Consider the following 17,190-nt stretch of genomic DNA (forward strand, 5'->3'; position numbering starts at 1 on the left):
GTATATGAATTGTTTATTATTCAACAAAATCTAACTAATACATATAGTCACATATTTTTCCCTTAGAATTAATACTCAGAATCCATACCAACAAGAACTTCTACTGCAGCTAAAGAATCATCTTCCCAATCCATATCTTCCTGTTTTTCTTCAGACATCTCCTTTAAGCAAGATGAGATAGGATAGAACTGTTTCCATTCACCAATCAATTTTTTTGTAGCTGAATCAGACATCTTGAATGCTTGTCCTGTGAGTGTGCCATTTAGTCCAAATGGGCTTAAGATTACTAGAAACCCAAGAGACATGAAGTAAGTAACTAAAGACTGTTACACCAAATAAGATCACACAGCATAGTCTGACAAGTAACTGTGCAATTCTAAAAAGGAAAAGGAAACCCAAAATGATCATTCCAGAGAAAATTCACTGTATTTCATTATTGTGAAGATAAACCACAATATTGAATTTATTATAAAATCTTAAAATTTAGGGGTGCCTGGGTGGCTCAGTCGTTTGAGTGTCTGACTTCGGCTCAGGTCATGATCTCACGGTTCGTGAGTTCAAGCCCGCATCAGGCTCTGTGCTGACGGCTCGGAGCCTGGAGCCTGCTTCAGATTCTGTGTCTCACTCTCTCTCTGCCCCTTCCCTGATCATGCTCTGTCTTTCTCTGTCTCTCAAAAATCAATAAACGTTAAAAAAAAAAATTTTTTTTTTTAATTTTAAATCTTAAAATTTCGTTCACTCAAAAATCTCACATAGACAGAATTTCAACATGAGTTGGGGATATATGTACATCCTTCAACTTCTCTTGATTTCTACTAAGAAAGCAATTTGAGAAAACAAAACAATGTGTGTGTATACTTATTATGTACTGCCACGTAAATTTTAAAAAAGGAAATACTAGGCTTAGAATTAAAACAAGAACACACTGCCAGTCCTTAAAAATAAATCAGCAATCGTGTATAAATATTATTAAAGTCCCTGTGTACCAACATTAAAAATGGCTTATGTGACTGCACACAAAAGATGACCTTGAAAACATGAACATGTATATCTGCTAAATGCTATTTAAAAGAACACTTTAAAATATACTTTCATGTACAAAAATTTTTTCAAATAATATTTGTATTAAAAAACTTGCTTCATTGACTTGTTTTCACTGACTTAAAACTCTAACACGGAAGAAGAAAATAAACTACATTAGAATCATCGCTAGGCTAAAGATCAGGGGAATTCTCATTAACTCCAAAATTTAAGATTACCAACTATAATAAGAATTTTCCTGAGACAAATGAAATATCTAAGCCAATAAAATAATCTACCTTGAAATGGACTATTAGACTGTTGAGCAAGGGTGATATGCTCTTCACTAAGAAGGTATACAGGTTGATGTTGGTTAATTTCCACACTGGTACAAACATTGCTGTCTCCATGCAAGAAAAAGGTGAAAGAGCAGGACAAGTGTTCACTAATAAAGAAGAAAAAGTTATATTTTAGTGATGATTAATAGCCAAAAAATAAGTTAACTTGCTTTTCTTTATTAATAAGTTATACTACAAAAACGCACATTCTCTTGAACCCAGAAATTCTACTTCATTATCTGAAGGGGAGAAAAAAAACAAAACAAAAAAGCATCACAGATATGAGCCAAGATTTAGTTTTAAGAAATGTTCTTCATAGCACTGTTTACAGTAGAAAGAACTAAATAAAGGAATCAGTAAACAAGTTAGGTACACCCACACATACCATTATAATATAGCCACCAAAATAAGTATAGGTGGAGTAAAAGGGGAGTGAGTTTAATGGAAAGGACAGGCTACCAAAATGGTATAATCTCAATTTTTTAAGAAAGGTTCCCTCGGTGAAAAAAAATCTAGGCGTGCAATAGAATTAAGGATGACCTAATTTTTATTTTTGTTTATTTTCTCTTCTATATGAGAAATTAAATACAACTATATTTTCTCATTTTTTTATTTCTGAAATTGGGCTGCATACCATTAGTCAAGCATTTAATGTACTGCCCTCCCCTGACCCCCAATGATAAGGTACTTTAAAGCCATGATGGGTCTCACAATTGAAGGCATCCTAGAATCAAAATTATATACAGAACATCTTATGATATTTAGATATGGCTGGTAAAATGAAAGTTCCCAAGAGGAAAGCACATGTATCCTTATGATAAAATTTAGAAAGGTCAAATGGCCCAGAAGAGGAGACTGTACATTAAGAAGAATCCACTTTTCTTATTTCTTCTCCACACATTTATCTTAAGAATTTGTCTTAAAGAACTAGTTCTTTAAAATATAACCATTAATAAACTAAAAATCTGTTGTATATTTCTATAAACCCTCTTGAGTTATTTCTGGACAAGTCAAGGACACAATAAATTAAGTTATATTAAAAGTAATAATAGAGCTAAGAAAGTGGGAAAACAAGAAGTCAGAAGGAGGTGAAGAGTAACGCAGAGCTGATCATTTCTTCATTACACACACACACACACACCCACCCACCCACCCACCCACCCACCCCCCCCACGGAGGCAAAAGATTGTCTGAAGCTGATAAAAATAGCAAGAAACTGAAATTTAAGCATATCACTCAAGTTAAAAAGATAACCAACAGAAAAACTGACAAAAATACAACTAATAAAGCAAATCATCTTTCATGGTAAAGAATCAGATACTGTCTAAAGTTAGTTAATCAAGGCCTAGAGGTATAAGCATTGCTGGAATTATGGCAGTAACCACCAGAAGTAGTAAGCAAAAAAGTTAAAACATGAAAAATAGAAAACTAAACCTGGTTACTTCTAGGGAATGTACTGTTTAAATTATATTAATTTTACCTTCTTAAAAATTATGAATTCTACAACGATTACTGTATCTTTCCCCACCCCAGTAGCTTCTGTTGCTTTTTTTTTTAAAAACAAATTTATTTTTGGAATAACTTTAAGTTTACTGAAAAGCTGCAAAAGTATCACAAAGAGTTCTCATATACCCTTTACCCAGTTTGCCCTAACGTTAAACATTTCACATAATCATGCTACATTTGTCAAGCAGGTAATTAACACCAGTACATTAATTCCAGTCATTTTGGATTTTCCACTTATGGCATTTTTCCTTTTCAGGATCCAATCCAAGATACCACACTGCATTTAACCTCCCTCCCCTGCCTTACTGACACATTATTGATAAAGCCAAACAGTTTTTTTAACAGGAAATAAAAGTATCTGAACTATTTTAATAAATATATTAAGCTTGTTTCTCATCTGACTGAAAGACTAATCCTATTGGAACAGCTACTGCTTGAGTAATTACAAAGCCTACAGACATTTGCTTTGGAGTAAGAGTAAAATCTAAAATAATCACCAAGATAAGAGTCTTAACTAATAACTTTGAGAACTGTCCTTCCAAAGGCAGACCGTTGCTAATGCCCATTTAAAGTAAACTCAATTTTATTATTGCTTTCCAGCAGTATTTTCCAGCACTGGTAAGGTACCTATACTGTAAAACATACAAAAAACCTACCAAACATAAACCTAACTCCAAATGCTTAAAGCACCCACCCACATTCAAAAGAACTCTGCATTAAACTTAGTTTAATATTCAGATCTAAGCTACCAAGTGAAAGCAAGTATTATTCCTTTATTCAACAAATATTTTATGGCTAAGCACATGGCACTATGCTAAGCACACATTTAAGTTATGCTAAGTGCTATAAAAAAAGGTACAAGATGCTATGAGAATGTCTTAAGACCTAGATAATGAAAATAAACTTTAATTCCTAAGCAGAAAAGAATCAACTTGGTACCCTGGGTAACAACATAAAAGTTATTCTTATGTTTCATGGTACCTATTTCTTCCCCAACCTCATCTCTTTACTAGTCTTCCTTTATAATACTTTCCCTTCTCCCTCAACTGGTCTCTCTGCAGTTCCTTAAACATACCAGGCCTTTATACCTACTGTTACTCAATCTGAAACACTCTACACATCTACATTCACCTTCATTAGGTTTTTTGTTCAGATACCTCATAGGTGCAATCTTCACTGACCACCCTACTTTAAACTGACCCACAATTCCTCTTCTGGGATTGATTTTGTTTGGCTAAGAAATCACAATCTAACGTGTTACACAGTTTATTTATTTCTTATAGTCGTCCCAGAACATAAGCTCTAAAGGAGGAAGAATTTGTCTCCTTTGTTCAATGTTGTATCCTCAGATTTCAGAATAGGTCCTTAACACATAGTAGGTATGCACTAAATACTATAGGATAAATTCTGTATCTGAGCTACTTATTTCTTTTTTAAAAATATTTATTTTGAGGGAGAGAAAGAGCACGTGAGGGAGGGGCAAGGAGAGATGGAGAGATAGAATCCCAAGCAGGCTCCACACTGTCAGCACAGACGGACACATGGCTCCAACTCACGAACCACAAGATCCTGACTTGAACCGAAATCAAGAGTCAGAGGCTTAACCGACTAAGACAGCCAGGCATCTCCTGAACCACTCATTTCTAATCAAACATTCCTTTTCTTATCAAGTCTGTACCTATATAGCTGTCCAAGCCAGACATGTAAATCACACTAAACTTTTCTTTTTTCCTAAACTCCCTATAATTAACTAAACCATCAGCAATTCCTACTGATTCTATTTCTTTAAGTATCTATGATTTGTCAATTGTCTTTTTAAGGTCTGAATAACTATTAAAATCTCTAATTTATCTTTTCACTGCTGCCAGCAATCTTCCTAAAAATTAATTCTGATCATGTAACTGACAGGCTCAAAATCAATAGTTCCCCAATGCCTTAAGGACTGAAAACAACAACAAAAAAACACCTTAGCACAGCACTTTAGACCCTTCAGAATCTGATCCTTGCCTAACTCTCCAGGCAGAGGTATTTAATCCACTAAGAACCCCTCCTTTGTTTGCCCCGAATTCCTCCCGACTTCATCATCATTCTCCAACACTCCTTTAAACATTATCTCTGTGTTCCTATAATAGTCTATGCTTATCATAGTATTTACTGTAACACTACTATTACTTATTTAACTAATTGAATTCCTGCCATGTTGTAAATTCCTTGATAGAAAAACTGTAACTTTAATATTTGTAGAAAATTGAGTTATTGGTCCCAATTCTTCACTCCTCTTTCATTTCTTTAATCACAGTAAAAAACACAACATAAAATGTATCATCTTAACCATTTTTAAGTGTGCTGTTCAGTAATGTTAAATATATTCCTATCATTCTGAACTAGATCTCCAGAACTTTTCATTATGTAAATCTGAAATTACACCCATTAAACAACAATTCCCTCTTTTTACATCACCTCAGTCCCTGGCAATCACCATTCCACTTTCTGTTTCTACAAATTTGAGTACTTTTCTTTTCTTAAGAAGGCTCCACACACAGAGTGAAGCCCCACGTGGGGCTTGAACTCATAACCCTGAGATCAAGACCTGAGCTGAGATCAAGAGTTAGACACTTAACCAAGCAAGCCACTCAGGCACCCAGAATTTGACTACTTTAGATCTACTTCATGTAAGTAGAGTCATACAGTTTTTGTCTTTGTGACTGGCTTTTTTCACTTAGCATTAATATCAAGGTTGATACATGGTGTAGCATGTGACAGGATTCCTTTCCTTTTACATGGTAAATAAAAATCCACTGTGTACATAACACATTTTGCTTAACCATTCATCCATCAATGGACATTTGGGTTGTTTCTACCTCTTGGCTATTGGGAAAAGTGCTGCTATGAACATGGGTGTGCAAATCTCTTCAAGATCCTGCTTTCCTGTAGTCATCAAGATAGTATGGTACTGGCACAAAAACAGACACATAGATTAATGGAACAAAATAGAAAACAAAAAATGGACCCAAACTATATGGTCAACTAATCTTCAGCAAAGCCGGAAAGAATATGCAATGGAAAAAAGACAAGTCTCTTCAACAAAAGGTGTTGGGATTGGTGGACAACAACATACAGAAGAATGAAAGTGGAACATTTTCTTACACCATACACAAAAATAAGTTCAAAAGGGATGAAAGACCTAAATGTGAGACAGGAAACCATCAAAATCCTAGAGAAGAACATAGACAGCAGCCTCTCTGACACTGGCCATAGCAATTTCTTACTAGACACATCTCCAGAGGCAAGCAACACAAAAGCAAAAATGAACTACTGGGACTTCATCAAGACAAAAAATCTTCTGCATGGTAAAGAAAACAATCAACAAAACTAAAAGGTAACTGTTCAGAATGGGAGGAGATATTTGCAAACAATATATTGGATAAAGGGTTAGTATCCAAAATCTATAAAGAACTTATCAAACTCAACACCTAAAAAAAACAAATAATCCAGTTAAGAAATGGGCAGAACAGGGCACCTGGGTGGCTCAGTTAAACATCTGGCTTCGACTCAGGTCATGATCTCACAGTTCATGAGTTTGAGTCCCACATTAGAAGAGCTTGAGTCCCTCTTCAGGTGAGCCCTGCTTTGCTCTTTCTCTTTCATTCTTTCTCTCCACTCCCATCCACCCAGGACTCTCATCTCTCTGCCTCTCACTCACTTGTGCTCTCAAAAAAAAGGGGGGGGGGGGGCAGAACACATGAACAGACATTTTTCCATAAAAGACACACAGATGGCTAACAGGCACATGAAGAGATGCTCAACATCACTCATCATCAGGGAAATACAAATCAAAACTACAATGAGGATCATCTCACACCTGTAAGAGTAGCTAAAATTAACAACACAGGAAACAACAGATGTTGGCAAGGATGCAGAGAAAGGCAAACCCTCTTACACTACTGGTGGGGATGCATACTGGGGCAGCCACTCTGGAAAACAGTGTGGAGGTTCCTCAAAAAGTTAAAAATAGAACTATCCTATAATCTAGCAATGGCACTACTAGGTATCTACCCAACGGACACAAAAATACTAATTCAGAAGACACACCTCAATGTTTACAGTAGCATTATCAACAATAGCCAACTATGGAAAGAGCCCAAATAGCCATCTACTGATGAATGGATAAAGATATGGTTTATACATACATAAAATGGAATATTACTCAGCCATAAAAAACAAGAATGAAACCTTGCCGTTTGCAATGATGTGGATGAAGCTAGAGTGTGTTATGCTAAGTGAACTAAGTCAAAGAAAAATACCATATGATTTCCCTCATGTAGAATTTAAGAAACAAAACAGGTGAACATAGGGGGAAAAAAAGAGAGGCAAAACATAAAACAGACTCGGCTACAGAGAATAAACTGAGGATTGCTAGAGGGGAAGTGGGTGGGGGAATGGGCTAAATGGGTGATGGGTATTAAAGAGAGCACTTGTCATGATGAGCAATGGGCGTTAAATGTGAGAAATCACTGAATTATACTCTTGAAACAAATATTACACTACATGTTAACTAACTAGAATTTAAATAAAAACTTGAAAAAGAAAAAAGACAAGATCCTGCTTTCAATTCTCTTAGAAGTAGTATTACTGGATCATGTAGTTCTATTCTTAATTTTTTGAGGAACCTCCATAAGGTTTTCCAGAGCAGTTGTAGCATTATACAATCCCACCAAGAGTGCACCAAGGGTTCCTATTTCTCTACCCTCACTAACCTTTGTGATTTTTTGTTTTATAGTAGCCATCCTAGCAGATGTGAGGTGTATCTCATTGTGGTTTTGACTTGCATTTCTCGGATTTGTAATGTTGACCATCTTTTTTTTTTTTTTTTTTTAATATGCTTATTGACCCTCTGTATATCTTCAAAATGTCTTTTCAAGCCTTTTGCCCATTTTTAAATTGGGTTACTTGACTTTTTGTTGTTGAGTTGTAGTTCTTCATACATGCTGGATATTAATGCCTTAACGGATATATGATTTGCAAACATTTTCTCCCAATCCATAAATTGCCTTTTCACTGATTATGTCCACTGATGCACAAAGGTATTTAAGTTTGATATAGTTCAGTTGTCTATGTTTGCTTTTGTTGCCTATGCTTTTGATGTCATAACCAGGAAATCATTAGCAAATCTGAAGTCATAAAGCTTTCTCCCTATTTTCTTCTACAAGTTTTATTGTTTTAGGTCTTATTTAGATTTTTAATCCATTTTGAGTTCATTTTTGTATGTAATGTAAGATAAAGGCCAACTTAATTCTTTTACCTGTGGATACTAAGTGTTCTCACCATTATTTATTGAAGAAATGCTCTTTTCCCCAGAGTGGTACTGCCATACTTGCAAAGATCATTTGAATACATACATACAAGCTTATTTCTGGACTTTCTATTCCATTGATTTACATGTCTGTATGCTAGGACCACACTGGGTTTTGTTTTAAAATTTGTTAATGTTTATTTATTTTTGAGCGTGAGCATGAGCCAGGGAGGAGCAGAGAGAGAGGGAAACACAGAATCCAAAGCAGGCTCCAGGCTCCAAGCTGTCAGCACAGAGCTCGACACAGATCTCAAATCCACAAACTGAGATCATGACCTGAGATGAAGTCAGATGCTTAACCGACTGAGCCACCCAGGCGTCCCAATACCACACTGTTTTGATTACTATAGCTTTGTAATAGGTTTTGCTCACCCTTTTTTTGTTTTAAAAGATTTTATTTTTAAGTAATCTTTAAACCCAATGTGGGGGTCAACTCACAACCACGAGATCAAGAGTCGCGTGCCTCACCAACTAAGCCAGCCAGGGACTCCACTCACCCTCTTTAATCCAGGCTTTTTGGTGTGACATTGTAGTTCCTCCCATCAGAGGTGAAATATACCTCCCCAACCTGACTCAGGCTTGCTTTGTACTTGCTTTGGCAAGCAGAAGCTTAAAACATGCATATGCAGTCTGGATTGCCCTCCAGTGCTTCTTTCATTCCCATGAGAATTATATAAAATATACCTCTACCCAACCTGCAGTTCACAGTGTGGACTAGATTGGCTAACCCCTAGTTGACGAGCAGACACGTTACTGAAAACACAGAACTACTGTTACACCTCCATGTTTTGGGGGTGGTTTGTTACACAGCAATGGCCAATAAAGAAACTGGAACCAAAAGTGAGGTGCTACCATGACAGAAATCTAAATATGTGGCACTAACTTTAGGATGAGATTAGCAAGGAACACAGCACTGAAAACTGATGAGGAAATTATTATAGGGGGCTGGGAAAATGATGACCCATGTTATGTAATGGAGAAATACATCATAGAACTGTTGCCTGAAATAATCTAGAAGACAGATAATATACCTAATGAATTTACAGAGTTGGGAGAACAGATCAAGTCAAAATGTAATTTGATTGTTACTAGCTATACTTCATAAGGTACTAAAAGACAGAGATAAGCTCAGGAAAAAACTTGATGGTTTGCAAGCATAATTTATAAGGATACAGACAACCCAGAAACTGTAGGCTAGAAAATAATACTATTCATCAACAAAGTGATGGTGTGGCCTATATATAACACTGCTTCAAGGAAAACACAAGGTCAAGAGTGTGATTCTAATACCCTTTGTTAAAAATACGTGATTCTTGATACCAGTTGAAACATTAAGATTTTTAAATATTACTCCTAGGCCTCAATACATTTTTCTCAAAGAAGGTATCTAAAGTAAACAAGTATATATGCCATATTTTGTTACTATATGTGGGAATACATAGATAGCCATATTTGTACTTTTCTTTCTTTGTCCTCTTTCCTGACACAGTTCTTCTATAATTGTTAAGGCTGAGTAATAGGGCATATAAATATAATTTCTAAACAGCATTTTTGTCTTAGCCAACCATTAATGTTTAATTTCTGAGAGAGACTGGCCCATTTTAAAACAGGCAGATAATTTTCAAAGCATTTCTCTCTCTAAACAATACAAAAAGGACAAAATGCTAAAAAAAAAAAAAAAGAAAATTCATATTCAACTGGTTAGAATGACTATATATATATTTTTTACCATTACAAGGTTTTTTGTTTTTTGCGTTTTTTAAATTTTTTAAATTATTTAATTTAAAATAAAAATAAATATTATTGAGAGAAGGGGTGGGGGTGTCGAGAGAGAGAGGGAGACAGAATCCAAAGCAGACTCCAGGCTCTGAGCTGTCAGCACAGAGTCCAACGTGGGGCTTGAACCCATGAACCATGAGATCATGACCTGAGCCGAAGTCAGACGCTTAACCGACAGAGCCACCCAGGCGGCCCATTTTTGGGTTTGTTTGTTTTTTTTTTTTTACGGGATTTTCAGGAAACTTTAGAAGACAAATATTTCTCAATAAATGAGACAAAATTTAAGAGCTTACTGGGGAATTACTAAGAATACTTACATCAAAAAAAATATTAAGTGACTCTAGCAAGAATGATTACGCAAAGAAATTGTAATTTGGTTAGTTTTAAAGATCAATTAAGTATTTTACAAAAATGATTATGAATGCTATGTGCTTATTCAGTAACTGAATAGTAAATTTTAAAATCTGACTTGCAAATACTTTCAAGAACATTTGCAAGTGTAAGCAACAACCTAAAACAGTCTCATGTTCTTTGTCTTTAAAAGACTAAGAGGCTAGGAAACTTGAATTTTATATCCTACTTCCTGTTTTTAATCAGTGAAGTATAGGGCACCTGGGTGGCTCAGTAGGTTGAGCATCTGATATTGGCTTAGGTCATGATCTCACAGTTAGTGAATCTGAGCCCCCCATATCAGGCTTGCTGCTGCCAGCACACTTCGGATCCTCTGTCCCCTTCTCTCTCTGCCCCAGCCCTGCTCACGCTCTCTCTCTCCCAAAATATATAAATATAAAAAAAATTTAGGGAAAAAAAATCAGTGAAATATAGTTCTTAAAAATACAGTTTGACTATGTTTCATTTCGTATGTAAATGTTAAATGAGAATAAAAAAGGAAACTCAAAATTGATTTTGTCATGACATAAAAAGCAAATAACATGCCTCAAGTTTTTCCTAAAAAGATTACGATAATCTGGAAAATGTTTTTTAAAAAGTACACTACTTATATTCTATTAAATATTATTTAGGAAAATAAACATAATCTGGTATATACAAACACCATGGTCTGTAAAATGAAGGCCTAATATAGGCTTTCCATTATGTACAATGAGTACTTAACCCTCATAACTCTTAATTCACAAAAACTTGGCTGATGTAAAAAAATTTGTCTCCAAAGGGTTTTGTAAAAACCCAACATTCCAATACACAATCTCTCAGCTACCACTATTTATCTGTATTGCCCTACTTATCAGCAGCTCTCCATTCCAGATGCCTATGATTAAAGAAAAATATCACCTCCTATATTGCTAGCATATGTTCCTAATATAGCCTAATCTAATTCTAATATAAATGATTTAAAATAAATCAAAATTTGTGAATACAGGAGAAAAAACTAACCATTCTTAATATGGCATAAAATTTCTAAAATTCTAAATTTCTAAAATTCTAAAAATTTCTAAAATTAAAGACAATATTCTAGTCAGAAAATATTATAGGACAAAAAAATGTTACATAATACTGCCCTATTAAATTCAGAATGGCTCTTATTTCAAGGAAAAGATATTATTTTATAACATCACTTAAAACATCTTTGGCACTTAGCACTTAGAAAAATGGAGTTAAATATGTGTAACTACAATGAGAATCCATGGTAGGACAACTGGGTGGCTCAGCTGGTTGAGCGTCCAACTCTTGTTATCAGCTGGGGTCACAATCCCAGGATCATGGGATTGAGCCTTGCCAGGCTTTGTGCTGAGCATGGAGACTGCTTGAGATTCTTTCTCTCTCTCTGCCCCTATCCCCCACTCACTCATGCACTTTCTCTCTAAAATTAAAAAAAAGAATCCAAGGTACTGCTAGCTACTATAGTTACTGCAGAGAATACCTTGTTCTCTAGGAGCTAATACTGTAATAACCAAAACAAAAAGATGAGTGAAGCAAAAGTTTACAGATGAAACCTGAGCAAATAATCTGTTGTAGAATAGTAAACATTCCTCATTTAAGTACTGAAATTAAACAAAACATTATTTCTTTTTTTTTTTTAATTTTTTTTTTCAACGTTTATTTATTTTTGGGACAGAGAGAGACAGAGCACGAACGGGGGAGGGGCAGAGAGAGAGGGAGACACAGAATCGGAAACAGGCTCCAGGCTCTGAGCCATCAGCCCAGAGCCCGACACGGGGCTCGAACTCACGGACCGCAAGATCGTGACCTGGCTGAAGTCGGACGCTTAACCGACTGCGCCACCCAGGCGCCCCCAAAACATTATTTCTAAGACAAAATGAAAATATGCTTATAAACACCTATTCTAATAGTTTAATATGTACACTGTTTTAAGAGATGCCATATCTCATTTAGTTTTAGCACTTCTGTTAGGTAGGTACAGGAAGATGATATCCCATTTTGCTGATTGGGAATTTAAAGCACAAAGAAGTTAACAGGCTTGTCTTAAAATCATAAAACTAGTTAAAGAGAATGTTGACTTAACATCCTAGTCATCCTAACAGCCAATTTTAAGTGGACAGAGGACTTAAAACAGGACTTCTTATATCTCCAAAGAAGATATACAAACAGCCACCAACCTCATGAAAAGATACTCAACATCACTCATCATTAAGGAAATACAAATCAAATCTTCAATATACCATTTCAACTCTAGGATGGCTATTATTAAATAAAATATTTTAGAAAAGAAGTGTTTGTGAGGATGTGGAAAAATTGGAATCCTCCTAGTGGGAATGTAAAATGGTGTAGCTGCTATGAAAAAGTATGGCAGTTCCTTTAAAAAGAAAAAAAAAAAAATCAAACACAGAATTACTATATGACCCAACAATTCCACTTCTAGGTATATTCCCAAAAGAACTAAAAGCAGGGACTTGAACAGATATTCACACACCAATATTCATAGCAGCATTATTCACAAAACACAAAAAGTGGAAAAAAAACCAATCATCTACTATCAGATGAATGGATAAACAACACGTGGAATAAAAATACAATGGAATATTCAGCCTTAAAAAGAAATGAAATTGTGGTGCATACTACAAGGATCAGAACCTGAGGACATTAAGCTAAGTGAAATAAGCCAGACACAAAAGGACAAATACTATATAATTCCACTTATATAACGTAACTAAAACAGCCAAATTTATAGCGACACAAAGTAGAACAGTGGTTACCAGCGGTTAGGAGGAGGGGACTATATAAGGAGGAGTTATTAAAGGGCAGATTTTCAATTTGGGATGATGAAAAGGTTCTGTAGATAGTGGTGATGGTTGCACAACAACACGAATATACTTGATGCCACTGAACTGTACACTGAAAAATGGTTAAAATGGTAAATTTGTTGTGTCTAGTTTACCACAATAAAAAAACCAGTTCCCCCAATTCCTAGATTTTTATTCCATTAATCCAATAATTTCCAAACCTGTCTTTTATTAAAATCAACCTGGATAGCTTTTAAAAATTTCAAAGCCCAGGCCATACTCCCAGGTTAAAACATGGACACATCACTACTGTTTTAATTTTTCATCGTTATTCCACATCAAGTTTGGCTACTGCATTAATCTATATTTCTGTAGCTCTCATGGTACCATTTTTAATTTCTTAAATTTATAACTTCAACATTAGGTATTCTGAACATATCTCCATGAACAAGAGAGCTTTATTAAAATCTAAAAGATGACATTTCATCTGTGAACTTTGAATATACTTCTGCTCACTTATTAAACACATTACTTACACTACAGTGTAAGGAATACTTAGAAAGCAATGATATTCTGGTTTACATCTTCAGATGCTCTGCAAGTACTCTTTATACGCTTATATTTCTCCAATATAAAAAATTATATTTCTCCAATATAAAAAATTTGTCAGGGGGCGCCTGGATGGTTCAGTTGGTTAAGTGTCCAACTCTTAATTTCAGCTCAGGACATGATCTCACAGTGTGTCAGTTCAAGCCCTGCATCCAGCTCTGCGCTGACAGTGAGGAGCCTGCTTGGTATTCTCCTTCTCTCCCTCTCTCTGCCCCACCCCTGTTCACAGTCTGTCTCTCAAAATAAATAAATAAATAAACTTAAAAGAGAGAGAGAGAAAAGAAATTTGTAAGTATTCTTTTACTACTTCCTATCACTTTAAAAAGATGTAGATACAGAAGAAACAGTGGTCTACAGGGTCCACAATCTGTCCTATCTTTCATGCCCTATAATCTAGCTCCAATACTAGCAAGATGTATGACCCTGGATAAGGGACTTAACCTCTCTGTGCTTCAGGTTTAGCAATTGTAAAACTGAAGTAATAACAGAGTTGTTTTAAGAATTGAGTTAAGGGGCACCTGGGTGGCGCAGTCGGTTAAGCGTCCGACTTCAGCCAGGTCACGATCTTGCAGTCCGTGAGTTCGAGCTCCGCGTCAGGCTCTGGGCTGATGGCTCAGAGCCTGGAGCCTGTTTCCGATTCTGTGTCTCCCTCTCTCTCTGCCCCTCCCCCGTACACGCTCTGTCTCTCTCTGTCCCAAAAATAAATAAACGTTTGAAAAAAAAAATTAAAAAAAAAAAAAGAATTGAGTTAATACACATGAAGTCCTTATTCTGAACACAGCCTGGACAGTTCTGCTTGAGCAAAGGTTTCTCACTACCCTCCTCCCCTTCAGAGAGAAAAAACAAACAAACAAAAAAACCTTCCCTATTATCATTCATATCTAAAGCCAATAGTTCAAAAGGACAGAATATAGGAGTCTATGGTAAAAACCATGTTAAGAAATGATAGTAAGAAAAGCTCAAATGAGAGGAAAAAAGGAAGAAGTCTTTCTTAGCACTTAATTTTTCTCATAAATGCTTTTGGAAAGCATGAGAATGTAGAAAACTGACCATGTAAATCCTAATGACTGAAGCATTAGAGAAATTTCATGGGTCATAAGTACTATTATATCATCACTTAAGATTTCAGAAAATAGGACACATAATAATCTTGAAGAGACATTAATGACAGACCAACACAGGCTGCAGAGAGGGGGAAAAAAAAAAAAAGACAGCAACTATGTCCAACTGGGCAAATAGTAGGTACTTTGAGATAGGTGAAGGTTTCCCCTATCTTTGAGAGTCTCAAAATTTAACATACAATTCCAAGAGGGTTCAGAAAACCAGATAAAAAATATCTTTTACCAATAAACACTATACCAAGCTCAGCTGGACTTAAAGTCCTGGAACTATATTGCTAATGCAACAGCTAATATATACATGTGACTACTGAGCACTTAAAATGTGCCCAGTCCAAACTGAGATGTACTCTAATTACTGAATAGACATTAAACTTCAAAAACTTATTTAAGAAAAGTAAAATATCTCAATATTCTTTGCATAATTAATTACATGCTAAAATGATATTCTGGATCTACTGAGTTAAATATATTAAAATTGATTTCACCTGGTTTTTTGTTTTACCTTTTTCAATGTATCTACTAGAAGATTTAAAATTACATTTGTGGGGCGCCTGGGTGGCGCAGTCGGTTAAGCGTCCGACTTCAGCCAGGTCACGATCTCGCGGTCCGTGAGTTCGAGCCCCGCGTCGGGCTCTGGGCTGATGGCTCAGAGCCTGGAGCCTGTTTCCGATTCTGCGTCTCCCTCTCTCTCTGCCCCTCCCCCGTTCATGCTCTGTCTCTCTCTGTCCCAAAAATGAATAAACGTTGAAAAAAAAAAATTAAAAAAAAAAAAAATAATAAAATAAAATAAAATAAAATTACATTTGTAACTCACAAAATTTCCATTGGACACTATTACCTTAGAATGCAGGAAGAAAGAAAAGGAATCCTTAGAAAAAATAATAGTGATAGCTCTTATCTTACCTAGAAGTTCAAGTTTTCAGAGGTATTGAGGAACCCAACCAAAGGACATCCTAAAGCTATATAAAATGGCTGCTAATGTATCTCCAAATGAAATTTAAATCTTGTGTTTATATTTATTAAAATATTAAAGTCACTGTGTAGAAACCACAGGTGTAGTAAAGATAAACAGTTTTATGGGTGAAATTTAAAGTATATTCCTTCATGTATCGCCTTAATAACAAAAGCTTGACCAACTAATTCAGGAAAGCTCCTGAAGTATTATTTTAATTATAACTGTAAAGGCTCTGGTATAAACAACACCATCCAAAAGAACTTTCTGTTATGATGGAAATACTCTATTATCTACATCACCCAATACAATAGCCACTAGTCACAGGAGCACTTGAAATATGGTTACTGAAATTGAGAAACTGAATTCCAACTTTATTTCAATTAACTGAAATTTAAATAGCCACCAGTGGCTAGGGGCTACTATCTTGAATAGCAGGGTTCTAAAATTTCTTTAAAAGAAAAAAAATAGGGATTATATTTCCTTATTTTGCCCTAATATTCTAGTTACAATTAACTCTGCACAAATACTCAGGGATGTACTCCTCTCCATCCTGTGAACTTTGCCTGCTTCACGCCATAAGACGAAAATCTCTGTGAACCAGGCTCTCTTTGCTAATACTTAACCGTAACGGCTTAGAACATACAGAACAGACATTTGATCCCATCTCCTTTATGTTCTATCCAGAAAAGGTTTATTTTACTTATATATACACATGTAAGTATACACATACATATATCTTATATATGTGTATATACATACTTCCTACACTGCCTTTAAAATTGAAGTTAAAGGTATCTTACACAGTAAAAATCTCAAAGCAGATTTACCAAATATATTTTTGCATAGAACTTAATTATACGGCTACATTTGAGGGAACATAGTTGAGGGAACATAGTAAAATTAAGGTATATATTCAGTGTTCCCTATTAACTTCTCTCCTATACGATCTCAACTGCCATTTAGCAGACTCCTATGTAAATACATACTGTAAGATACTGGACTAGCAGTCTTTTTGATAAGTTTATTTTGAGAGAGAGAGAGAGAGAGAGAGAGTGCGCGCGAGAGAGAGCGCATGTGCAAGTGGAGGAAGAGCAGACAGAGAATCCCAAGCAGGCTCCACACACTCAGCATGAATCCCAAGGCAGGGCTCAAACTTATAGGGCTTGAACTCATGAACCGTGAGATCATGACCTGAGCGGAAATCAAGAGTCAGACACAACCAACTAAGCCACTCAGGTGCTCCTGGATTAGCAGTCTTAAAAAAAAATCCTTACTAATAACTTTCTACTCTGTGTACATTCCTACAAGC

At 35.6% G+C, this 17,190-nt stretch overlaps 1 protein-coding gene across 1 annotated transcript in view; it reads right to left on the bottom strand.

Annotated features, from left to right (window-relative positions):
- The window catches only part of MED13 (mediator complex subunit 13), a 110,051-nt gene that overhangs the window by 75,368 nt on the left and 17,493 nt on the right, over nucleotides 1-17,190 (bottom strand). Inside the window, exons 4-5 of the mRNA XM_086686786.1 lie at nucleotides 1,320-1,465; nucleotides 89-286 (exon numbers count right to left, since the gene is read on the bottom strand). Of these exons, the coding sequence (XP_086542912.1) occupies nucleotides 89-286; nucleotides 1,320-1,465 (344 nt within the window). The remainder of the gene's footprint in view (nucleotides 1-88; nucleotides 287-1,319; nucleotides 1,466-17,190) is intronic.

The sequence above is a fragment of the Puma concolor genome, chromosome E1 (genome assembly GCF_028749965.1).
Source record: "Puma concolor isolate L17-30 chromosome E1, mPumCon1.1.hap2, whole genome shotgun sequence".
Taxonomy (NCBI): Eukaryota; Metazoa; Chordata; class Mammalia; order Carnivora; family Felidae; genus Puma; species Puma concolor.